Raw genomic sequence first — 26,830 nt, 5'->3', positions numbered from 1 at the left:
AATCTTTTTATATTAATTTAAAAGCGTTTTGATGTACAATTTCATAATAAACTAATAATGTTGACTTGAAGTATTTATTACAGTATGTGTTTTATTTATATTTCTTTTGAATAATTATGAACTTAAAAATGAAAAAGAATATTTTTTTTTTTACTAAAAAGATATTCATTTATCGGCATCGGTTAGAATAAAATGGTTAAGATTTCTTCTCCTTAATTAAATGTCCTAGGTTCGAGCTTTGGATATAAAAATTATCATACCGGATAATCGCTTCAATATGAGTCTTGCAATACTTGAGACAGACATAATCAAATTGTTGAACTGTGAGTAATTCCCACGTCTAATAAATATAAACTAAGTAAATGACATATAATGGGAAGGGTAAATCAATCAAAATGGTTTAGGCTATTTTGTATTAAAGGTAAGTCTAACTCATTATAAATCCAATATTAAATACATTATTAATGCTACTTGATATATGTATATTTATATCTTATTAGAACGAAAAGACAACCAAAAAAACCAACATCCTCACTAAAAGGTATATAAAAAAAAAAAAACCCATATATAGACATACATTGTTATCAAATAACAAACAAAAACACTAACAAACAGAAAGCAAAATCGAAAAAATAAATAATTAACGACAAGAATATAAAAACTCCTGATGCTACTGATGATGTGTATTATTAGAATGACATTCCTCAATTAACTTCTAATTAAATAGTTAATGTCATTTGGCAAATACGGGATATATCGAATGCTGCTCTTGTAATATAGAATGTCAGATATGTAAAATCTTGAAGCTCCTTGCTAGCTCCCTCTAGATATTTTCCAAATATCAAATTAAATTGTCTGTTAAACAATGGAAAAAAAATTTAACATAATAATTGGGAGATTGAATAAAAACTTAATTAATTAAAAAAAGAGCATTAAACTTTTTTTAAATACTTGCAGAAAGTGTTATTCTCAAGCCAACTCATACAATTTGAAATTAAGTCGCCTCCTCATATGATTTTGTAGACACTTTCTCTTACATTGACTTGGTGCATTTAAAAATGTTTTTGCTAAAATTGAATCCAAATTGATAAGAAAGAAAGCACGTTAATTATTAATCAACAATAAGTATGTAGATGCACACCAAGACAAAGTCTAATGGTAAATGCACATACGAACCGATAATAAATCCGGGTTTGAATCCCTCCTCCCCCAATACTCAAAAAAAAAAAAAAAAAAAAAAAAAAAAAAAAACAATAAGTATGTAGATGATACTGGAAATGACAGGGCAATTCTCCTTTGGCAAAATGCAATTGTCTGGCATTCCTCAATCATGGTCATGGAGTGAATGAAGGAATGGGGATATATTACTATTCATGTCCAACACTAGTGTATATATCTTTTCTCTCACTCATATTATACATATGGAATATTGGGTTTTATGGTCCCTATAAATTATTTCAACATCAATCCACGCGCCAAGGACCAGTCTAGCTCCATATATATATATATATATATATGAATGATGAAGGCATCGTACCGTAATTGTAATATCACTGGAGTGACTAAGTGAATTACATGCAGAATGTTGTGTTCTTGGAGTTATTAGCAAAAGCTTATTGGGTTTTAAGCAGCAAATAAGGAGATAAATATATTAAATATTGAAAAACCTAGTACAGAAAGTCAAGAACGAAATCTCTTACACAGGACAGGACCACTTACTCTTTGACTAGTTGTATACCAAATAATATATTGGATGTGCTTTAGAATATACCAACTGCATGGAAAAAGTAGTTATAGGGAGGGACATCCACGAATTGAAATGAGAATAATCTCATGTATCCATATACATATGATAATATAAAATAAAAAAGATGAGATCACAACTAAAAAGATGTATGTTTTAGTTAATGTATTTACATGTCATTGAACTTATTGGAGTTAAGTATACATTAAAGGATGTAATAGTGACGGAAAAACAAAAGTATAGCTGTGTAATAAATTTTGTTAAAAGTATACGTAGATATAAATTATACATTAAGTCGCGTATGTATATATATATATATATAGGCAGATATACGTAGATACAAAACATGCACTAATGCACGTAAAAACATGCAACATTAGTAAGGAAAAGGTAGAGAAAGATGGTAGAGGAATACAAGAACATGCCATAGGATCTTCCTTCTTCAAATATGCTTTTTCGGTTTCGAAATCTTCTTTTTCATGGTGAATGGTATCTAATTAGACATATTTCTTTTAGGCAAAAATTAAAGGGATGCCCATATGTTTATGTCCCTTTCAAGTAATTCCGTACTATACGTTTATGGAGTTGTGACCCTTTAAGAACGGAGGGGCCTCAAATACTGAAAACGATGTATGGCATTGGCATACCACATGCATGTGTTTGAATCTTATGGCACATGTTTGCTATTAACACATAAAGTATATTGACATCTACATTTCATGTATAAGAAATAACAATAGTGATTCAAATTTTATGGGAACAAAATATTAAAAAATATAAATTAAAATAAATTTATATTTAATGTGTATTTTTACTAGTTGAAATATTCAATGAGTTAAAATTAAAATTGTGAAATAAAGTGCTAAAGTAGCTAAATTATTAGTAACTCTTACCACAGGAAGAAGCTGAAATTATAATTTTTGTGGATTAAAATTGTTGACTAAGTCTCACCTCACAACAAAACTCATTTCTGAATATAATAATGGATTGTGCTCAGAATATCCCTTGTGCTGGGAAAAAGCCACACTGGTGACGAACTATAAATAACTACTGAACATTTGAAACTGTTCATGGATACGAAAATACAGGATACGTACAAATATACACAAATAGATATGCATTACTGGGCAATTCTTGCTTTGGCAGTTGGCAAACTCACAGTGCTCTGTACTGCATGCACAAAGAGTTCGGCTTACTGCCAAAGAAGATTTGCCCCGCAATTCATATCGTTATCTTACAATCAATTGTTCACTCTCTGGAGCGATCGCATTTCTTTTCTCAGAATTTATAATATTTTAGTGAGTACTAATCAACCCTGTTTTGTTTTTTTATTTTTTATTTTTTTTATGATTGAAATATATATATATATATATATATATATATATATATATATATATATATATAGTATTAAAAATAGTACATGCACCTCTAAAGTTTTCTTGAATTTGTATATTATGGGATTGTCAAATAAGATTACATGTGTCTTATAAAGCAATGGTCAATTTGAAAATAATGGGGTGATGTAAAAAAATTGAACGAAGATTGATTTTTTTTTTTTTTTTTTTTTTATTCATAGCAAAGATCGACTAGTAAACCACGAGAAATATTTTATTTAATAACATTGATTTAACGTCGTCTGCCGCTACTTATTGTTAAAAATAAAAAACAATAATTACCAGAATATGCAAATTTTTTCCCTTCAAAAAAAAAATATATATGCAAATTTTTAATAAGACATAATGTTTAATGCTAATAATGACTTTTCATTACTTTAATTTATAAATGGGCGGTATATTACTGCTAACTTTTATTCATCATATGTTGTCTGAAGAGATAATTCTGTAGTATTCTATTGTCATTTTTATTTGTTTGGTACTTCCAAATATTTTTCCTATTCACGTTTTCAAATTTTATTGTAAAATTTATGTAAATCAAGTTAGAAGTCACAAGACTTAGCTGGACACTCCTATTTTATGAAATTCACTTGTCTATATTTGATTTATAGGCCGCTCAAGACCAAATTAAGGAAAAATAACTTTGTATTGAAATAATAATATTTTTTACTATTCAATGAGAAAAAAAATAATAAATTGAAAATAATATTTGTATTAGTTTGATTCACTGAGTCGGGCAATAATTCGGATACAAGCAAGTCTAATTCATATTTTACAATACGACATCACAATAGAAAGGTTGAAAAAATTTTATGGACTATAAAAAATACATGAAATATTTGTGAGACCACCAATTTTAGATTTAGAAATTGTGAAGTTAGGTTGCATATTTTTCGTCAATGTTTCTTTACGTGGAATTTCCTTGGTCTAATTAAAGTAACTTGAGTGATAGTGCCCGTTAGAGAATATAGTTGACTTCACCATAATATTTGTAAATGTGTCTTGTTTGCATAATATTGTACAGTTAATCGACTGCGTGAGCTGATACAAATTTCAATTTTTGAAAGAAACTCCTTCCCTGTAAATGAATTGAATTGTCATTGTCAGATCTCACTGATTTATGAACAAACTGTGGACTTTGCATGTTCTGCATGAACTAGCTAGTGAGAACACTTTGTTTATTTAAGGCAGAGGTCTATCAATATAATTTTTGTGTTTCAAATGTGCAAATTGCTCATTCAACCCTTTCAAGAATAGAATGATATTGTCATTTTGCATGTAATTTCTAGAGGTCATAAAATAAGGATTAGAAGGATTTTGCAAATATGAGTATCAGGAGTTGCCATTGAAGCAGAATTCATCAGTTGCAGAGAAAATTCTAATGAAGATAACTCTCAATGAAGATAGAAACTCTGATACCATGAAACAATTCTAATTTGTAATATAGTCTGCTGATCAATCTTAATGAACTGAGAAAGTTTGTTAATATACAAGAGAAGTTTTTGCAGCAAAGATTACAGCTCAACTATTTTGCTAGCGTAATAGTGAAGAGGGCAAGTAATTAAGGCTTGGCGACTGACTGTACAAATCTCATGCCATCCATGGCAAAAAAAACTCTGAAATCTATTTACCATGTAATTTAAAAATCCAAGACAGATGATACATTCTCGTACGGAAACGTAATTGAATATCGTTTTTATGGTCATCCTCTTTCTTGGTCTCTTCCTTTTGGCTTCATTCAATTTTTTTCCCTTCCTTTCTCTTTTTTTTTTTTTAATATATATAATAATCACTTTTTCTGCACTTTATTATTAATTAAAAAAAAACAGATCATTCACGCTAAAACTAAACAATACGTAAATATTAATTGATTCATCCCAAATCTCACTGTACATATTTATATATATAACATAAAACGTGTCTGTAGTAATATTTTACAAAGACATGTCTTATAGCATAAGTGGTAGATTGTTCAAGTGTGGATCCCTCCCACCACTAGTAGTCCTTGTTTGATCCTTTGTGATCTTCTTAGCAACTGATGATGTGTATTAGTAGAATGACACTCCTCGATTACCTGCTAATTCAATATTTAATGTCATTTGGCAAACACGAGATACATCGAATGCCCCTCCTTTAATACAGAAGTTTCAGAGATATAAAATCTTAAAGCTCCTTGCTAGCTCCAGATAAAATTTACAAAGTATCTTATAAATTACATATTAAACAATGGAAAAGAAAAATGCAACATAGTAATTGGGATTGATTAAAAACTTAATTAGTTAAAAGATAGCATAAACCTGTTTTTATACTTGCAGAAAATATATTCTCCAGCAAACTTATGCAGTTCGAAATTGAGACTCCCCCTCGGATAATCTTAAAAACATATTCTCAGATTGACCTGGAGCAAAGTTACTTTTTAAAAATAATGTAGAAATGCTCTCAAAAAAAAAAAAAAAAAAAAAAAAAAAAAATCAATCCTAATGAATAAGAAAGAAGAGATACATCCTTATCATTGGACTAACTCTATCTAATAAAATTCATTCATTATTAATTAACAATAAGTACATGGATGATACTAGAAATGGCAGGGCAAGTCTCCTTTGGCAAAACAGAACTTATCGTATGCAAATGGAAGTACATGCATATGCATATGAACGTCTGTTTGCCAAGGGAGAATTGCCTGGCATTCCTCATTCATGGTCATAGAGTCTGTACTTATTCAACAGTAACTCAGAAGACATGACTTTTATATGCAACAGGATTCGCACTTGAATTAGGATATGCTTATGAGAAAAGAAGGAAGGAATAGGGATATGCCAGTACTATTCCTGTCCAACACTTGTGTATATATCTTTTCTCTCATTCATGTATACATATGGAATATTGGTCCCTCGTATATCATTTCAACATCTATCCACGCGCTAAGGACCAGTCTTCATCTGTCATCACTTTATTGCCTCTTCTGTGCTTCTAAAATTTTAATTATCAGCCCTTTAGTTTATCTCTAATATGTAAGAATCTATCTTTGCTTCTGGTATGCAATTAAGGATGGAAAACTGCTTGTTTTACAAAAGTAATAAAATTATTGTGGATTCCCCTGTAAAATGAAAGGCACCATCATTGTCATGTTGATGTAGTGATTAAGTGCATCGAATGCAGAATGCCATGTTCTTGGATTTATTAGCAGAAGGTTATTAGATTCAAGCAGCAAACAAGGAGATAAAAAGTATAAATATTGTAAAACCTTGTACAAAAAGTCCAAAACAAAGTCTGTGTACACAGGACAGGACCACTTACTCTTGAATACATGTATTTATGCCAAATAATATTGGATGTGCTTTCGAATATGCCAACTGCATGGAAAACACAACACCACAGGTTACGTTTTATCACCAAATCAAGTCAGCATGTAATTATATATAGATTAATAGCGCAATTCACTGTTCATCACAGAACGAACCACGAGTGACTGTGATGTAATATAGGGTGACTGTATAATGTATAGATGCATATAATTACTGGGCAATTACTTCTTTGGCAGTTGGCCACTCGATGACTGCATGCAACAAAATGCAGCAAAAGATATTTCCATTGAAGTAAGCTCACTGCCAAAGGAGATTTGCCCGGCAATTCACCTATACACATTCATCTACTGCAACATGATCTATCTCTTCCAAGTACCAACCCGAGGTAAATGAAAAAAAAAAAAAAAGAATTGGTTTTATTTTTGTTTTATCTAACATCAAATTTCCTTCTCCAAATTTTGTTTTTTCTTTTTCTAATTTAGTAATTGTATAATCTTATTTGTCGACTTTCATCTCCTGTAATGGGGTAGCCGGAGGATCAATGGCTAGCTGAGCTGGGCCCAAATAGAACCGGCTCCGAACACTGAGAAAAAGAGGCTTAATCTATGTCCATTTCTTAGTTCGGGTTTGCGTCCAATTGCATATATGCATCTTTCGAAATTCCATTACCAAACTAATAAATTTGAATCCCTTTTCTTCCCTCATTGTTATAAGCAAAACAAAAGTCTGACTCTTCATAAAGAGATGCTGCTGATGATTATCCTTTGCCAAGAGCAGCGAAGATGCATGTCCTAGACGTAGATGGAACTTACCAATTTGGCCTTGAACTTGACTTATTCATTCTTTGAAAATATTGACCTTAGCCCTAGGTAATTGAGGATTGACAAATATCACACAATTACGTTTTTAATTAAATCAACAAGGTCGGCTAACACGGGTTTTTTAAGTATATTTATATTAATTATTAGGTGTTTGTATATTTTCTTCTATTGTTCGCATAAACTACGGTTCGTCAAAATACCAATAATATTTGCATTTACGCTTCTAAATAAATTAATTATTAGGTTTTTTTTCTTTTTTGAAAAAAAAAAATTTGAGGCAAGTTCCAAAATTTTGAAGAATAGACCAAAATCTGAACTAATCTCTCCATTTTAGTCCTGTTGAAGATTAGAATTTTCAGACCAATTCAAATATGAATTTTTTCAATCCGGTTGCTGTCTGAATCGAAACACGTTTAGGCCTAAAAATTCAGCAAACTTCACCTGTACACTTCCACTGTGAGTATACTTTAGCTTAAACGCGTCAAACAACTATTGGCTGTTACAGCAGGAGTGCCCCTCGTGGGAGAGCTGACACACGTGGATTTATTTTTTAATCTTTCCGGAGAGATGGTGGCTATTTAGTCTTTCTATTTAACAAGAATCATCGTTGACCGGACACCTCTCTTCTCTCTCAATAATCAGAAAGGATCGTTTATTTGGTAGCATCAGAATATTCTTCAAAACAGCGATTCAATTCCTATAATGCCCTTGAAATTCAAAATAACCAGAAATTAAAAAGTCTTACTTTCGCTCGCGTTGACGTGGAAATAAAACTCGGTTTAGAGGCTAAATTATTCATCTACTTGTCTTTTATAGTTTGAACGTTTGGTGTTTGATTAATAATTAATTAATTTTTCATCTTTGAAATTCTCAATTAATCTTCCCTTTCACAATATAGGTTATGATTAGGGCTGCAGCCTGCAGTCAATTTTTTTAACATTGACATTGTCTAATGTATTTAACATGTGATAGTTTCACTATAATAAATAATTCACATTTGTCATAATCTGAAACCATAAGTGTCACATTTTTTATAATGGGCAGTGAAATTATATCAGTTACATTTTTTGTAATATTAGAAACCAAAGGCTAATGCTGTTCATGAGAAGCTAAATTTCATTTTATTCGGTGTGTATAACTTTATTTGCTTATACTTAAAATTTCATTTCCTTTTAAATTTAGAATTATTTGTAAATTTTATTAATTTTGGTTTGAGTATGTATAATCAATTTTATGAAATTGAAAATGTGAAACTTATAATTTTATAGAAATTGCATGCAAATATATTATTAAAGTTAATGGTTCATTTTCAAAAAATAATCATGTAAATGTTTGTTGAGATGACGAATGTTTTTTTCAGAAATATGTTTAGAAAATGAAATTAATTAAGATTAATGCATTTTAAATGAGTAATTTACAAGTAAGAAAAGAATTGTCGACTGAACTCGAAATGAGTAATGATTGTCATCATTATCACTGTAATTGCTGCGTGATTTACTTAACCCCATATCTAACATCTAACACGATAAAGATGTGACTCAACTCAACTCGACTCGCAAATTTCACATCAGCAAAATCAACCACATTTGGTGATGTGATGTGCACTCTATTAATACTATATGTCCCACCACACTCAATAATATCAAATTTGCTTCGGCTTAAAGCCACGTCATATTCCCTTAAACACGTTGTTCCTATCACTTTACTTTCCGGGAAACGCAAACCCACACGGAAAATAAAAATTGAAAGTACTCGGAAAATAAGACCAAAACCCAAACCACCGGGAAATAATAGTAAAACCAGTAACTTTTTACTAAAATAATAATTAAGGTCCTCAAATATTAAACGTGCAATAATTTGATTTGAATCACTTTGGGTAATTTACTAGAAACCGGAAGGGCATTTTTGGTCAGAGACAGAGCCTTTATAAGAAGGCGTTTGAAGCCTTGAAAAGCTACACACACATTACAGATTCTAATTGACCTCTTGGTTTTTCCGACAGCCGCCAAGCCGTTAATGGGAGCTAAAGAATTTCTTGAGCTCTTTGATTTTTGCTGGTATGAGATGGAGATCTTCAAGAAACAATCAAATTTTCATCAATCGTCGGGTTTCCATAGAAACCCAGATCATCAAAAGCAAGAAGAAGCCCTGAAACCAGGGATTTACAGAGTTCCAACAATCATTTCAAGGTCTATGAGCGATCAATTGTTGCCTAAAGCAAGCTTTAGCTCTGACTTTTCTCAGTCGCCGGACTCTGTTCTCCTTACGCCAAAGCTGAAAACAATTCGGTCAGGGAAAGAAATTACAGAAGAAGAGACAAACATTTCTGTACCAATACAAGAATCGCCCAAAAGAAAGAGTAAAAGCAGGAGAAGAGGGAAGAAAATTTTGAGCAAGAGTTTATCAGAATTGGAATTTGAAGAGGTGAAAGGGTTTATGGATCTGGGTTTTGTGTTTTCTGAAGAAGACAAAGATTCGAGCTTGGTTTCGATAATACCAGGTTTGCAAAGATTGGGAAAGAAAGATGGAGAAGAAGACAGTAGTGGAGGTGATAAAGCTGCCATAGTTTCAAGGCCTTATCTTTCTGAAGCATGGGAGCGTTTGGAATTGGATAGGAAGAGGAAAGAGGATCCATTGATGAATTGGAGAATTCCGGCAGTTGGCAACGAAATTGATATGAAAGATAATCTTAAATGGTGGGCTCATACTGTTGCATCTACTGTTAGATAACAAAAAATCATTTCAAACTCTTGGTTCAAAGTTTTGTAATTTTGATTTTTGTTATTATTTTTCTTCTGCAAATCTACACTTGTAAATGATAGTTTCTTTTTTCGAATTTCACTTTGGAAACATCGGTTTTTTCCTCGTTAATCTGTTTTGCCTCGTGTTTGGGGAATAGTGACATGGGATTTGAGATTTCCCACCTTCCAGATTCAGAATTGAAAATTCTATCTGGTCTAGGTTTTTCCAGATAAATCTCATGCACTAGTAGTTCATTTGTATTTGTGTCGCTTAGTGGAGTAGTAGGTAAAAACAACCCAAAAGAGGGAAAAAAAAACTTTTTATGCTTTAATTCTATTTGCATGCATATCTTGCGATGCTTTTCCTTTCTTCTTTTTAAACTCAAATTGAACAGTTACCGATACAGAGAACTTTCCTGATTAAACCATAATCACAATCTAATTTCAGTAGAAAAATATTAGAAAAAACATAATACTAATAATGATAAGCACTATTTACGAGTTACGCCCAAGGGGAAGGAACGCTTACTTACAAGTGCACTTCAAAACAGCATGTGAATCACACAATCTGTTGGGATTGTCCCCTCTGCTCTACCCCACAGACTTACAGCGGTATTTGCATGGGAGTTCTTAGGTTGAAGAGTTGGGCCCTTGGGCCTGTTTGTAAAATGTGCATGTGAATTATTAAACACGTGCGATTGGTTGGGTGGTCCATGGTCCATCTTCCCCTTGTTTGAGGGAAGGTATAAAAAGTTTAATAAATTAGTGTTGCAATGGTGGAACTGACTAAACTTGAATTTTCATATTGATTATTATTTTCTCCATTCTACTACCAAGCAAACATGTTTTCTCCATTTAAACAATAAATAAATTGAATATACATAGAGTGGAAGCCAAAGAAATTGAATTCTTTATTCAAGTGGGGTGCTATCTTTTTTTTTTTTATCAAATGCTTCAATTATTTTATTTAATTTACTGTTAAGTGTGAGAAAAAAAAAACACATAAAATCAACTTTTTATTTTTAATTGTTGTCAATGATCAGAAGTTACTGCTGATGATAGTAACACTCCTAGTTAATTTAAGATCACTTTATTCTGTTTTAAATGTTGATTTAAAATTTTGAAAGTAATAATTGTTATCAAACTTCAAAAAATCATTTTAGTTTTTTTTCAATTATTTTTAAAAAATTATTCATCTCGCTTACAATCATTATGTGATCAATAATTAGCAGCGTCAAAATATCGATCAATCCATATTCAATTTATTCGATATTTTGATTCATTCAAAAATTCCACTAATTAGTACTCTCATTAACATATTAACTAAACAATACATTTTGAATTAATTAATTTTATTTCTTAGTTTTTTCGAAATTTCTAATCATTTTAGTTGTTTGTTTTTACTTTTAAAACGGACATTCCAAAGTTCCACCCTCGTTTATTTATTTATTTTTGGCAAAAAGTATATGTTATTGAAAAATCAAAAGTGGGGTAGGTAGGCACTATTTATTAGCGAATCATGGGTTACTATTCCATATTTTGTTTAATCATTGTATCCCATCTAAACCTAAGCTCTTAATTCCACTAAACCATGATTAAGTTGAACGCCTTCTGTGATAAACCCTGGAATTGGATTACAAACCCAATAATTTCGTGTAAATTACTCCTCTAATCAACTTTATTAGTACTACCTTAATAAAAAACAAAATATCCTAGAATCTTCGATTATGTTAGAAGATTCGGTGCAGGACAATCATCAAAAGCAAAAAAACAAACATTTCCTTTAAAAAATCGAATTTGCTTTCCCTCATTTATTTTCTTTATTAAATTAATATAATAAATTAATAGCATGACTAATTCTTAATTATCCGTGTTAATTTTTTAATTACTACAATCAGCTTCCAGTACGTTGTTTTTTGGCCGTTGGGTCAACGTTTTTTCCTCGTCTCTCTACCGGCGTAATCACGGCATCACAAATCCCCATATAGTTATTACCGCCCACTGACTTTACTCGTACTATATAATATACCAAAACTACCCTCATAGATTATTTACGAAGCCAATAAAACAAGAGCTAATACGGTAATTTCGTAAACGAAAACCGAGAATATTGCGTTTAAATGTTCTTTTTTTGCTTGATCAATGGCGTCCGTCTAGAAAATTCTATAATTAATTACTGATTTATTAATTATGTTATGTTCTCTTTGTTTTATACTGCTCTTTTTTCTATTTGTATTTTGCGGGGGTTGTTGTTTGGTCTTGGGGTTTTGTTTCTGCTCTGTGCGGTGCAGTGCGCGGTTCATGGAGGAGTCTGGGCTCTTATTAGAGAGCTTAGACTCTCTTTGGTTCTTCTCTAACGTGTTGTCATCGACAACTCAACCGCCAGTTAGAGATGTTAACAACGGAAACACAACGAAAGAAGATTCACCAAAACCCACCAAGCCAATTGTCCAAACCCAGCAAAATGCGTCGCAGAATTTGGAGTTTGTCTCGCCCAGATGTTCCAAATGTCGTGAACTTGCTTTAGAAAGCACTGTTGAAGAAGCAGAGACAAAGAAAGAAGAGAGGAGGAGAAGGAGAAAGAGAAAAAGTAAGAGAAAGATATTGGGAAAACTTGATTTTGGGTTTGATGGCACGTCGACGGATTTGGGACATTTTGGTGTTTGGGAGATTAATACGGAAATAACAACAGCATGTGGCTATGGAATGTTTAGAAGTAAACAACATTTAGTGAATATGCCACCATTGAGTGATGGGATGGCCATGAAGGAGCACCTTAAGTCTTGGGCTTATGCTGTTGCTTGTACTGTCAGATAAATATTCTAGTTCAATTCAACTCAAGGTAAAGGTGCAGTCTTTGATCTAACAACCAGTAGAAGAATGTCTCTATGGCCCGTTAATCTAATTTTAGTCGTCCTTATTTTGTTTTTCCTTTTTTTTTTTCCCCCCTGTAATTTTAGGATTTATTTAGAGAATTTTGTGTAGTAAAGTCTTGGCTATCTCGATGAATGATCAATCAGCTCCGTTTGTTGCATGATTTGACAATTTATTTATTTATATAATACTAATAAACCGAACTAATATCAAATTGTGGCTTTGGCCGAGTGGTTAAGGCGCTTGCCTGCTAAGTAAGTGGGGTTTCCCCGCGTGAGTTCGAATCTCACAGGCCACGACAAATACCTTTTTTCATTTTTTTTATTTTCCTTTTATCACCTTTTTGGGTACATTTCACCAATCAGCAGAGCATTGTTTTTCGCATGGTAGTAGTCACAGAAGAAAGCGAGGTACATGGAAACAAGCCTCCAGTTTTGTCATTTATATTTGGGGTTTTAACTTGGACCGAGCTTCTGCTATTAACATTTTCCTTGGAATGAGTTCCTTTCCCCTTGCCCGTGATTGCCATGCTACCGCGCGCAGAAATCTATCTTTTTCTCCATTTTTCCATATTTTTTGACCAATAAGGTGTTTCAGGAAAAGGTCAAGAGATACGACACTGCAAAGCAAAACGAGGCTTTTATGGCCTTTTTCCTTACTATGCCCGAATCTTGCCAAATTCAATTCACATGCAATACCATTTACCACCTCTTTTATGATTTCTTCTTTTGACTTTCTCTTCTTATTAGTAAACTCAAGGAGCAAAACGACATAATTCTGCCCATTAAATACTGCGTTTTTTTACTTTACTTTGTACGGGGAATATCAGTGAAGAAAATCAACTCAATAGCATGTCATTCTCTCATTTCTTTTCACTTTTATTATTTGTGGTGTGGATCAGAATATTAATTTTTTTTTTTTAGGAAATTAAGTTTACAAATCAGGATTAATTAAGTCAAGTTTAGATCAACCTGATCCATCATCTGATGAATTACTTATCATCAATATTCCTCAATATAATAATAAATGATGGTATATATATATTTTTAGGTAACATTCGCCTGTAAATAAGAATGAAAGAGGAACAAGTACGTAAATATAATCTAGTTTCGCTAATCTAACTACTGTTGATTGTTTTCTTTTTTTAATCAAGCGTAAAAGGTGAGGTAAATTATTAAATAAATTATCTGAAAAAAATTTCTAAGGGATGGGGCTTCATGTTGGGTTGAGTTTGGATTTCAGGTTGTTGAACTGGGTTTCAAGTCCAAAGTCAGCGCAACCCAATCCTATTCAATAGTAGCCTGTTTGTACTGGCCCTTGAATGAAACCTCGTTGTCGTTTACGTTGAAACGACTTTGTTTCGCCGGAAAGATACGCCTATGCTGTAATAAAAGCTGTCAAACAAACAACTTCTAATACTGACGGCCTGTCGTTAAAAGCAGTGAAATCGATGCCGCTTTCTTTTCGATACCATCCCTTTGCCTGTCAAAACATTTTCGCAATTTCGATCGATAGAGAAAATATTTCAATAAGTGGCCATGTCGGAGCCGAGACGCTTGAAAGGTCACAAAGCCACCGCCACGTGCTGTATTGCCTCACGTGACCGTCCTGGCATCGTCGCCACCGCCGGCGAGGTAATACTGTTCGTTCCTCTTAATACTTTTTATACTCTCGCTTCTGATAACAATGAAAATTTTGATTATCCAATTTAAATTGACTACTTGGGAGTTCTTAAGAGGTATGGATATGGTAAATTTTGAATCTTTGTTCTTTTTGGTTCTTAATTTTCTTTTTCTTTTCTTTCGTGCATTTTGAAAACAAAATGAATTAGGATGGCTGCATCTGCTGGTTCGATATGCGATGCAAAGACGCACAACTTGTTATGGAGGTTGGACAGCAACCTATTTCTTCACTTTGTTTCAAGTCAGGTGAGCTCTCCCTTGATTAGTTTAGTTGCATTTTCATAAATATGGATGATATAGTTTTTTTTTTTTTTTTTTTTTTTTTTTTTTTTTTTTTGACTTTTGAATATGGATGATATAGTTAGTTTCAAATATAAATGATTTCAGATAATATATATTTGGCTACTGCCAGTGTCCTAGTGCTTGCACACGGCATGCCTATTCCACTGTCCAACCAGTTAGTAAGGAGTCCGAAATATCTGCTTTCTTTCTCCCCATCCCATGAACCCAAGAAGAATTGGAAGTTGCATATTTTCAGTCTCTGGTTAAATGTATGAAGTCTTTAGAAGGCTAGAAGTCAGTGCTATTTAGATATTTGGTTTAAGATACAAACTTGAACGCAAATATTTTGAAAATGTTCTGATCTGACGTCAATCTTGGCAATTCTTGGAGGATTTTGAAATTAAGTTTTTCCCCCTTCTTCTCTTCTTTGTCAATTGATGGTTGAATGGCTCAGGGAATGAAGACATCATATATGTTTCCTCGGGAAGTGAAGTCAAGTGTTTTGATGTACATATGGTAAGCTGGCATTACATTGTTAAATAATTGGCTTCATGTGTTTCCTCACCTCACTGTGTTATATGAAGTGCTATACTTTTGGAACTTATTTTTAAAATCTGTCTTTCTTAATCACATGTGTACTATTTTATTTTCATTACGAATGTGACATAGTACAATCTATAGTAAACCACAAATTTGATTTATACATCATGCTTTGTTTATAGGATTTTCGTCTTCTTCCGTCTGTCCTTTTATTTTACCTTTAAAGTATCAGTAATCAATAATTGCAAATTTGGTTTTATTTTCATTCATTTGTGTTGGAAGGCTACTTCTTCAAAGCTGTTGCAAAGTTACAACTATAACAAGGAGGAAATTAATCAGGTAAATTTATTCTCATTTAAAATCAACCCTTCCTCTCTGCTATTACAGGCACGTTTGACATTTGATTAGTGCTTTTTTTTTGTGTGTTAGCCGCTCAATCTTATCCAATTTTACCAAGTTACTGCACTCAACAGTATCAAGTTGTTATTCTTTTTGTTTGAATAATGTGGATCTGCTTTTTCCCTATTGTTAGTCTTGTTCTTTGATTCAAGGAATAATTTCCTCTTTTTGATTTCCTTTCTTTTAGTAAAATCTAATATTAAATCACAAACTTGTATTTTATAAGTGAAAAGATTCATTATCTCTGCAGATTGCTTGCAACTCAAAGGCAGCTTTTCTTGCTTCTACAGATGATTATGGTGAAGTTAAGGTGATATATGTTCCTTAATTGACTGGTCTTTATTATGGAACAAGCATGTGCTAGACATATTTCTGATCTATTTTCTTCATAAACATTGAGCCAAACTGTGGTAGAATTGTAGAAGGAGGGTGGGAGATGTGGGATTCTTTTCAAGAGTAGCAGAAGGTGTGTGAGCATGTGTGATGTTTTGTTGCTGTACATCACAAACAAACACCAAGACAATGGATATCTGCTAGTTATTTTTGGAGAAATGACCTTAATTTAAACTGTGGATTGAAGAGCAGATATATTTCAGGAATTCCAGGATTACATGCCCTTTTCACCTAGTACAGCCTCGTTTTTTTAATAGAAGGTCAAACTCTTAGGGGGTAAGAAATCTGGAAATTTGTTTATCAAAACAAAAAATAAAAGGCCTACTTGTTAAATGAAGTGACTACAGTATGCTGTAGTCTGAAGCATGGAATGGAATAAAATCTTCACTATGGATATACCACCATGCAGTGCTTGATTTTCTTTGTCATCATTACCTTGGTTCAAGTTACAACCATTTTTGGAAAAATACTTCCATATAATTTAGAAATGCACTTAAAAACTGAACAGATATTGCCATATTAGGTATTTGCATAGGTTGACTATCACATTTTTCTGCAAGTAATATAAAAGTATTATGCTACAAGTGCTCCAGGTGAAAGTAAGCAGTTTCTTCTCTTTTTTTTTTGGCCGTTTTAATATCTGCCATTTATATAGGTGCATCTTCATTAGTGCGTCCATTTGATGAAAGATATCATCTCTATGTCAGTACATTCCTCTTATAATTGTATTTTTTTTTTCACTTGTTCATGCTTCTGGAAATCTGGTTACTGTGCATTTTGGAAGACTACTGCTAAATAATGTCATCTTCATGGCAGATCATTGACATTCATCAGCATTGTCTTTATAAGACACTACGAGGTGGCCATACAAGTGTATCCTTTAGCATTATTTGCCACTTGTGTTTAGAATTTTATGATGTGCCCTGCATGCATGAAGCGTGCGCTTGATATCTCAATGGCTTTTCATCTATGCATGAGGTCTTCTTGACAGGATATTCTTTGAAAACTGTACCTTTCTGTTTATTTGACACCCAAATGTGGTTGTAAGATGCATCTATTTAGTCTTTTTGTCCTTCCTCTGAGTTTGGTTTTTGCAGCTGTCAACACCATACTTTGTCAAAGCTTCTGCCAAATTCTCTGTTAATTCTTCAACTTTTTGGCACTCTTAATTATGCTATAGATCTGTAGCAGTGTGCAATTCATTCCTTGGAGACCTTGGGAAGGTATTTCTTTGAGCTTTTATATCTTTTAATTTGAAATCATCATCCATCCTTCAAGCCTCTCTGTCTGAGAGGTACGTTACATAGGTGAAATGGCACCCTGAAATACAACCATGCTCACATATGAAGAATGTTCGTGATGAGCTGAATGACGTGATATGATGTCCATTACTTTTATTTTTAGGTACTTTAGTAAGTAGAATTTTGCAATGAACATTCATCTTCTTAAACAGTGTTTTACATCAATTGTTCAACCTAAAGGCTACAAGATATATTTCATGAAGTTACTGGCCGGCCAAGTTGGTCTGCCACGTAAAAGAGCCGTTCAGTCAATCTGTATAAGCCTCAACTCTATTAACCGGTGTTTGATGGAGTATATGAGAATAGTGCTGTATATGGAATTTTTAATGCATTTACAAATTTGGTAATGGTTATAATTCTTGCTTTGTTAGGAACTAACATTCCCAAGGTGTACTGATCATGATCATTGATACAATTTCTGGCAGTCATTACTGGAGGTCTTGATTCAAAGCTTGTCATGTGGGATTTTTCCAGAGGGCGTCCACTCAAAATTGTGGATTTTGGTGGGTTATCTGTGTCTGATTCTATTTGTCTCACTTGTATTAATCTATAGCCAGTATAACTATCATTATCCTTTCTGCAAGTGGTATTCAAGCATGTATTTGATGTATTCACCTGTTACACGCATGTTTGCGTCTTTTCTGTACTGTAGGTTTACCTGACATGAAGAGTAGCAACACGGCCCAATGCTTTAATCCTGCATTTGTTCATGCAATAGCAGTTCCAGATGCTGATATGTTAGATAATTCAGGCCATATATGTATTGCTGGTAGGGGTGATGGGGTTCTCAATGTAATCGACATTGAATCAGAGCTTGCTGCCATTAGGTCAAAAAGTACCAGCAAAGCACGTAAAGGATCTCAATCAATTTCCAAAGAATATATTGCAACTGCAGGCACAGATGGAAGTAGGTTGCATTTGGATTACTCTTTGGGTGGCCATGTTGCTGCTGTATCTTGTGTGGCATTCTCATTGTTCAGAGAGAGGGGAAAGTTCATAATTTCAGGAGGGAATGACAAATCGGTAAAGGTATGGGATTGCTTCAGATATCTTGGTACAGGACAGAGTGGCTGCAACAATGACATTCTTCGTCTTAACATCGATTTGAGCAAAAAAGTGAGTTCTCACTGCCTCTCTTCAGCGATATCTTGGAATTCAGCTTCTGTTTTTTTCCTCTTTCGCATCACTTGTTTCAAAATTTATTACCTGACATCCATTTTGGCAGGTGAATTGGCTTTGTACAACTCCAACTGAATCTGAAAATCTCGTTGTCTGTGACACAACTAAAGTGGTAAAGGTGTATTCTGTTTCATAGATTAGAGAACAGAATCATCAAACCATGGTCCCCTGGAGAACAAGCCCCATATCTGGCACCAAAGACAATTATTTCCTCACTTGTGTCAGGAAGCAACTTTCAGAAGTATAACTGACCGACTAGGGGAGAGACTCCATTTCAGGGCACACCACGATTCATGATTGCTCGGATTGTTGAACTAATTTTAACCCTCATTAGAATGTATAACCCCCATTTCAGGGGAGAAACTCTTAGTATGTATAATCTTAATGGTTGAATGGTTGTATTTTGTTGCTATAACTTTTTTTAGTGTAATAGCTGTACTGTCCATCAAGAGTGAGAACTGCATAGAGGATGTAATTATTCTAGATGATACATTTTTACCATAATTATGATATTTGGCATTTGTATTGATAACTACTAGTTGGCTAACGTTTGGCAGTGAGCTTCTTTCTAGATGGCCTGTTTTTTTCGTGCTTCAAATTTACATGATTGATGAATTGCTAGATTAGGGGAGAGGAATTTATCAATTACAGTTATGACAAACGTTTTTTTCCAAGCATTGGTGTCTTAATGTTTAGGGGTTAATTAAGACAGCCTATTGAGGTAGAATTTAGTTTATCCGAAAATAGTCTTATGATACAAAGTAAATCATACAAGACTTCTGGGAACTGAATTTTACTACAATAATTTTAGAGTTGATATCTAATTTAGCTATCCTTTGATACAGTTCGATCATTAATGGAAATCTGAAGCATGGGCGATGACTTGGGTCGTGCCAGTTTTGGGTTCCTAAACCAATGGCAAACCCAGACCCATATAAAGGGAGGGACTTGTATTCAAAGTTTGTCAGTTAAAGATGTGCCCTGCCCAACCGAACTCTTCCTTCAACTTCCCGCAAAATTTCAAATCTTTCCATAAACCCATAAAAAAAATGAAAAAGAAAAAAAAAAAACAGGACATTGCTTCTCATCTCTCCCTGTGCAAAACAGGTGATACCAACACCCCAACCTCCTTACCCCACCAAACACCAGCCTCACCTTCTCGTCACCATTACAAAAATGTCAGCACCAGTTTCTCTAAGACACCCAAACACCCTGCCTTTGGTTAGGGAATTTGATATAAAAACAAGGCCAAGGAGAGGAAATCTCTTGAAAGGATTATTGAAGAATTGGGTTCCTGATAGTAGGTGATCAGCAAAATGATGGAATCCGGGGTCCCTATATGCCATACCTGCGGTGAACAGGTGGGTCTTTATACAAATGGTGAACCGTTTGTGGCTTGCCATGACTGTAATTTCCCTATGTGCAAGTCTTGTTTTGAGTACGAGATCAAGGAGAACAGGAAAGTATGCTTGCGGTGTGGCTCTCCTTATGATGGTACAACTTATCTTAAGAGTTCTCTTTTTTTGCTAATTTCAGTTTTTATACATTCAGTATATGTTGTCCAACCTTAGCTTTTATACTTCCATATAAGTTTTTTTTTTTTTTTTTTTTTTTTTAAAGTTTTTAATTGTCATGCACTTGTTTAACTTGAGAGTTGCAATTTTCAGTTATCAAGTTTTAGAAATTGCCTTTTAGACCTTACTTTCTTAGTCATTTCTAGCATTTTCTTTTTTATTGAAGACTTGATTCATGTTTTATTGGAAGTTTATTTCTTTATTGCTTAAAATATTTTGCTAATTTGCAGAGAACTTGTTGGATGATGGTGAAGCAAAGGCATCAGGCAATCGATCAACCATGGCATCTCAACTAAACAATTCTCAGGTATGATGATCGTTATAAATATTTTTATTGCACAGTGAGTTGTGTAATGAACATAATATCAGTGATCTTTATCTAACTCATCCTTATTTGCACAGGATGTTGGAATTCATGCAAGACATGTCAGTAGTGTGTCAACAGTGGATAGTGGTAATCAATTTTGAATTTTTTGAATATTGTTATTGCATACTTCAGCCTTTAAAAGAATTGCCATTAATCATCTCTTGTGATGGTTTAATGAAGAAATGAATGATGAATATGGGAATCCAATTTGGAAAAATCGAGTGGAGAGTTGGAAAGATAAAAAGAACAAGAAGAAAAAGAATGCTCCAAAGCCTGAAAAGGAGCCAGCTGAAATTCCACCTGAGCAGCAGATGGAGGACAAGCCGTAAGTACAAAGAAAACTCAAGTCCAAAGCCCATTTTTTGAATTCCGTCCCAACACCAGTTATATAATTTGATACATCGCATAAAAGGGAAGTGCACTGCAGACCTCTAACGGTTTGACTTTGATGCTTCAATTTCTTCTCATGTCCTTCTGTAAATGATGTGATTGAATTGATATAATGTTGCCTTTTTGCAGGTCCGGTGATGCTGCAGAGCCACTTTCAGTTGTTATTCCACTTTCGCCAAACAAACTCACCCCGTATAGAGCTGTAATAATTATGCGATTGATTATTTTGGGGCTTTTCTTCCATTACAGAATAACAAATCCTGTAGATAGTGCTTATCCTCTGTGGATTACTTCTGTCATATGTGAGATTTGGTTTGCATTTTCCTGGGTGTTGGATCAATTCCCTAAGTGGTGTCCTGTTAATAGGGAAACATACATTGACAGGCTCTCGGCAAGGTACATTAACATTCTACTGGAGACTTTAAAGCTGAATGATATAATTTTGTGGGTAAACAGTGGCAGGATCCAATGCTAAAAAGGGAGAAGAGAAAATTTTCAAAATTAAGGGGGGCCAAATAAAGAAAAATAACTATTTTATAGGGCAAAAAATAGAAAAAAGAAATTGGAGCTGTGGGACAGGGGCCACCTTCTCTCCCGCCACTGCTCATATTGCTGAATCTGGTTTCAGAGATTAGTCAGATGATGCATAGAAACTTTTTTTATCTAATCAAATAAAATTCTATGCTTTTGACCTTTATGTGATAGTTTTCTTCTCGTATGTAGTGAAGCAGGCTGAGTTTCCAGGCATTATAATATGAGAAAGACAATGAAAATAGTGAGATAAAGAATTCAATCATTATGGAAGAGTAAAATTTGAACCCTTTAATTATATGGTCATACCCTATGTTGTGTAGGTATGAAAGAGAAGGTGAGCCTAATCAGCTTGCTGCGGTGGACTTTTTCGTGAGTACTGTTGATCCATTGAAAGAACCTCCACTGATCACTGCCAATACAGTGCTATCCATTCTTGCTTTGGACTATCCTGTGGATAAAGTCTCCTGCTATGTATCTGATGATGGTGCTGCCATGCTTTCATTTGAATCCTTAGCAGAAACAGCAGAGTTTGCAAGGAAATGGGTTCCATTCTGCAAAAAATACTCAATTGAACCAAGGGCTCCCGAGTTTTACTTCTCACAGAAGATTGATTATTTAAAAGATAAAGTGCAGCCTTCTTTTGTGAAAGAACGCAGAGCAATGAAAGTAAGAACCTGAAACTTGTTATCTTGAATATTTGTTCCATTTTGATGTATTGATTAAATTATGTACTGAGTAAGTAAAAAGCCATTTCTTCATTGTCATCTTTTTGGTTACAGAGAGATTATGAAGAGTACAAAGTTCGAGTTAATGCCTTAGTAGCAAAGGCTCAGAAAACACCTGATGAAGGTTGGACTATGCAGGATGGAACACCTTGGCCTGGAAATAACCCACGTGACCACCCTGGCATGATTCAGGTTAATCATTCATGCAATATTTTGTCTTGTTAAACCTTCACTATTACTATTAGTAAGAGTTTTTCAGCATGCATCAACCACGCTACTTAAACATTTAAAAGAAGGATGAGATGTACATCAGCACATGATATTATTAACTGTAACATCTCTTTCTTCTACAATGAGGTCCATCTAAATAGGTTGAGGGCCTAAATAGGTTGAGGGCCTACAAATAGTTTTGACAAACTTTTGTTCAGTTTCTTTTGAGTTACATTGAAATATATAAAAATTTTGTGGTTTAAACTTTCAGATAAATTTGGAAATTAACCTACACAGTCGACCCATTCTCCAAAACATCTGGTATCTAAAATGACGCTAGTTCCCCATTCCCCTGTCCCCCTCTCCAAAAATGAGATCCAATCAGTGTTCTTGGAAATAATGAAAGACAACTTTAGGTGATCCGTTGAAATTATTTTTGTAATCCAGAATCTTTGAGAGCTTTAAGTTTGGAAAAACTAATCCAATATATTTATAGATATTTACTAGAGAAAGCACTTTATATTTTTTTTGAAAATTCAATCTCATCATTAAGGCACTTTACAGGTTTTCCTTGGAAACACCGGAGCTCGTGATATAGATGGAAATGAACTTCCTCGCCTTGTTTATGTCTCTAGAGAGAAGAGACCTGGCTACCAGCATCACAAAAAGGCCGGTGCTGAAAATGCTTTGGTGCGTATAAATGGTTTCAATATCATTAATTTGATAGAGTTCGATAGTGTATTAATTCTCCAGTGAATGCTTCATCCAGGTGAGAGTGTCTGCAGTTCTCACAAATGCTCCCTACATCCTAAATGTTGATTGTGATCACTATGTAAACAATAGCAAGGCAGTTAGAGAGGCAATGTGCATCCTGATGGACCCACAAGTTGGTCGAGATGTATGCTTTGTGCAGTTTCCTCAGAGATTTGATGGCATAGATAAGAGCGATCGATATGCCAATAGAAATGTGGTTTTCTTTGACGTAAGATTAATCCAGCTTAATCTCTCCATCTATTTAACACTTGGTTATTCAACATAAAGAGGTCTAGCTTCTTATGCGCAATTATTTTAAGTTCTACTGAGACTCAATAAACATAGTAGTACAGTGTATGGATAACACATATTTTAAGTTCTTCTTCTCAAACGAACATATATATTTATTTTTCGAGAACTAGTTCCTAAATGACAAATCAGGATATTGATACTCATTTGGGTTCTAGTCAAATTAAAGTTCAGATGGATGCACCACTTTCAAACTGAAGTTGTCACTAAAGTTTGGATTTCCAAATAAGTAAGTTTAGAAATGTGAAGAAATAGCTAGGCAACACTTCAACACTTCAATAACAGCGTTAGTAGTATTGGTCCCTGCACTTGAATGAATTATGAGATCTTTGAGTTCGGACTTTCATTTCAATCATATTTTCAGGTTAACATGAAAGGTCTTGATGGCATCCAAGGACCAGTATATGTGGGAACAGGTTGTGTTTTCAATAGGCAAGCACTCTATGGTTATGGGCCTCCTTCTATGCCCAGCTTACCTAAGAATTCCTCATCCTGCTCATGGTGCGGATGCTGCTCTTGTTGCTGCCCGTCAAAGAAGAAACCTACAAAGGATCTGGCTGAGGTTTATAGAGATGCAAAACGAGAGGATCTGAATGCTGCCATCTTCAATCTTACAGAGATTGACAGTAAGTTTTGCTTTTGATAACAGTTGGACTTAGGTGATTAATTAACAGAGTTCTTCAACAGCTAAGCGTGTTTGGGTTTAAAATTCTGCAGATTATGATGAGCATGAAAGGTCAATGTTGATCTCCCAGTTGAGCTTTGAGAAAACTTTTGGCTTATCATCTGTCTTCATTGAGTCAACACTAATGGAGAATGGAGGAGTACCTGACTCTGTCAACCCATCAACCCTCATCAAGGAAGCTATTCACGTTATTAGCTGCAGCTATGAAGAGAAGACTGAATGGGGAAAAGAGGTGAAGCTTCTAGTGTTACTTCATATGATATTTTGATGCCATTTTTGAAATTCAATTACATTGCCAATTTCTTTGAACAGATATTCATTTCCTGCTTCTATAACCTCAGGTTTAAAGTGTTAATATTCAACTTCTATAAACTGTATAACTAACCATTCATCCCAAGATTAATGTTCATAACTTTCACTTGGTTGCCTCAGTAACTCTGTATTACTTGTCCAGTTGTTCAATTACATCAACATTCATGAAGCTGTTGGGTTTTAGTTTTGTCCTATTTTGCATTTCTCTTACTCTATCAAGCTTTATATGTTTCTTCTCAGATTGGTTGGATATATGGATCAGTCACTGAGGATATCTTAACTGGCTTCAAGATGCACTGCCGAGGGTGGAGATCAATCTACTGCATGCCTCTAAGACCTGCATTCAAAGGGTCTGCACCCATCAATCTTTCTGATCGATTGCACCAGGTTCTCCGATGGGCCCTTGGGTCTGTAGAAATTTTCTTGAGCAGACACTGTCCCCTCTGGTATGGTTATGGAGGAGGCCGTCTTAAATGGCTTCAAAGGCTGGCATACATTAATACCATTGTTTATCCTTTTACATCACTTCCTCTCATTGCCTACTGTACACTGCCCGCAATCTGTCTTCTCACAGGGAAATTCATCATACCAACGGTAAATCTCTAAAATCTTAGGCAATAATCTTCTGTTTATAAGAAACCAAATTATCCTCTTGCATTTGGGTTTCAGAATTCATCTACTCACTGCGATAACTAGCTGACTATTATACCTTGTTACTGATCCAGCTATCAAACCTAGCAAGCACGCTATTTCTTGGCCTCTTCATGTCCATTATTGTAACAGCAGTACTAGAGCTAAGGTGGAGTGGTGTTGGCATAGAAGATTTGTGGCGTAACGAGCAGTTTTGGGTGATTGGAGGTGTTTCAGCCCATTTATTTGCCGTCTTCCAAGGAATGTTGAAAATGTTGGCTGGAATTGATACCAACTTCACTGTCACTGCAAAAGCAGCAGAAGATGCAGAATTTGGTGAGCTCTACATGATCAAGTGGACAACACTTTTGATCCCTCCAACTTCTCTTATCATTATCAATTTAGTTGGTGTTGTTGCTGGATTCTCTGATGCATTGAACAAAGGATATGAAGCATGGGGACCCCTCTTTGGCAAGGTGTTCTTTGCCTTTTGGGTGATTCTCCATCTCTATCCATTCCTCAAGGGTCTAATGGGCCGACAGAACAGAACACCAACCATTGTTGTTCTTTGGTCAGTTCTGTTGGCCTCTGTCTTCTCTCTTGTTTGGGTCAAAATTAATCCGTTTGTTAGCAATGTTGATGCCTCAGCCCTCGCTCAAAACTGCATTTCCATAGATTGCTGATTTCTCAACAAAAAATTCTGGGATATGACTGTGAATATGTATACCTGCTCTCAAGAAATTGGGAATTGCAGTTACTTCTCTACTGCAATATGATTTTCTACTAAGTTTTGATCAGTTTGTATTCTTCTTTTTGGCTGTGTTATAAGACTAATGTCAAAAAAGGGAAAAAAAAAAAAAATGTTAACTACTTCCCAATTTCCAGGTATTGGAAGAATGAGTTCAAATTATTTTTCATTTTTTATATTCTTCCTGTCAAGTTGGATTAATTTCACTATTCAAGATAAAAAAATTGGATCTACTTCAGAGGAATTTCTTGAAATTATTTAGTGGGTCCAACATGGGAAGCCTAGGTTATACTCAATAATTCTGTTTGGTTAAGACATCACTGTCTTTCTTGGTATCTGACAAAGGTGTGGCTGCTCCGCTGCTTACCAAGACTTTGGTCACCAACGGTCACTCACATTCTATTTTACCGTCTGTTCGCCTCTGCGACTGGGGTTATAAATTGCCACTTCAGAGTTCAGACACACAGTAAAGTCTTGACCTTGTTGAGAGAAAACTTAATGACTTTGAATGGATTCATCTTGTCTGAAAAAATTTTCAGACTTCAATTTTTCTATAATACTTTAAGCATAACATTCTGAATAAATTATACCTAAAGAAAAGAGCACCTACCAATCATCTTTGTCTCTTTTTGAGGATCGAATGGTTTGATTTCTTTGCAGTTGGAAAGTTAATCTGTACTTTTTTTAATTTTTGTTTTCTTTTCCTTTGCGGCAATAAATGCTAAGAGAAACGTAGGAACGAGGAAAACAAAATTAGAAAATCTTATTTCTCACTAACTGCTAAAATCAAGAAAAAAGCACATGCTTGCTGTGAAAGTTATGTACGTACAATGATCATTTATTAACCGTTAATGGCGTTTAGGCCTCTCGAAACAATTAATGGAATCTATTTATATATACTGAGAAAGTTTCGTCTAAGAGTAAATCAAGATTTTATA

The 26,830-nt window shown here is 34.2% G+C and overlaps 4 protein-coding genes and 1 non-coding gene across 5 annotated transcripts; all 5 read left to right on the top strand.

The window, feature by feature from the left end:
• Positions 1-9,208: 9,208 nt before the first annotated feature.
• On the top strand, positions 9,209-10,135 carry LOC105649695 (DUF1685 family protein). The gene has a single exon (XM_020685335.2). It carries the CDS (start codon positions 9,281-9,283, stop codon positions 9,992-9,994), a length of 714 nt encoding a protein of 237 aa, XP_020540994.1. The 5' UTR covers positions 9,209-9,280; the 3' UTR covers positions 9,995-10,135.
• Positions 10,136-12,158: 2,023 nt separating this feature from the next.
• On the top strand, positions 12,159-13,039 carry LOC149492344 (uncharacterized). The gene has a single exon (XM_089716543.1). It carries the CDS (start codon positions 12,196-12,198, stop codon positions 12,820-12,822), a length of 627 nt encoding a protein of 208 aa, XP_089572669.1. The 5' UTR covers positions 12,159-12,195; the 3' UTR covers positions 12,823-13,039.
• A 56-nt stretch (positions 13,040-13,095) lies between these two features.
• On the top strand, positions 13,096-13,177 carry TRNAS-GCU (transfer RNA serine (anticodon GCU)). The gene has a single exon. It is a non-coding gene; the product is annotated as a tRNA-Ser (tRNA).
• Positions 13,178-14,294: 1,117 nt separating this feature from the next.
• LOC105649694 (Transducin/WD40 repeat-like superfamily protein) lies at positions 14,295-19,187 on the top strand. The gene is made up of 10 exons (XM_012236422.4): positions 14,295-14,513; positions 14,711-14,807; positions 15,298-15,359; positions 15,666-15,722; positions 16,033-16,092; positions 16,992-17,048; positions 17,356-17,398; positions 17,902-17,979; positions 18,129-18,592; positions 18,702-19,187. The coding sequence occupies exons 1-10, from the start codon at positions 14,418-14,420 to the stop codon at positions 18,789-18,791; spliced, it is 1,104 nt and encodes a 367-aa protein (XP_012091812.1). The 5' UTR covers positions 14,295-14,417; the 3' UTR covers positions 18,792-19,187.
• A 668-nt stretch (positions 19,188-19,855) lies between these two features.
• Positions 19,856-26,068, top strand: IRX1 (cellulose synthase family protein). Its single transcript, XM_012236421.3, has 13 exons — positions 19,856-20,149; positions 20,460-20,536; positions 20,632-20,683; positions 20,777-20,921; positions 21,116-21,382; positions 21,841-22,186; positions 22,300-22,437; positions 23,020-23,145; positions 23,225-23,437; positions 23,882-24,143; positions 24,235-24,434; positions 24,755-25,108; positions 25,240-26,068. Exons 1-13 carry the CDS (start codon positions 19,972-19,974, stop codon positions 25,825-25,827), a joined length of 2,946 nt encoding a protein of 981 aa, XP_012091811.1. The 5' UTR covers positions 19,856-19,971; the 3' UTR covers positions 25,828-26,068.
• Positions 26,069-26,830: the final 762 nt, after the last annotated feature.

The sequence above is a fragment of the Jatropha curcas genome, chromosome 11 (assembly GCF_041381405.1).
Source record: "Jatropha curcas cultivar XTBG-Jc1 chromosome 11, XTBG_Jcur_1.0, whole genome shotgun sequence".
Taxonomy (NCBI): domain Eukaryota; kingdom Viridiplantae; phylum Streptophyta; class Magnoliopsida; order Malpighiales; family Euphorbiaceae; genus Jatropha; species Jatropha curcas.
Note: the sequence above shows the minus strand (reverse complement) of the source record. Positions and strands in the feature narration are given on the sequence as shown.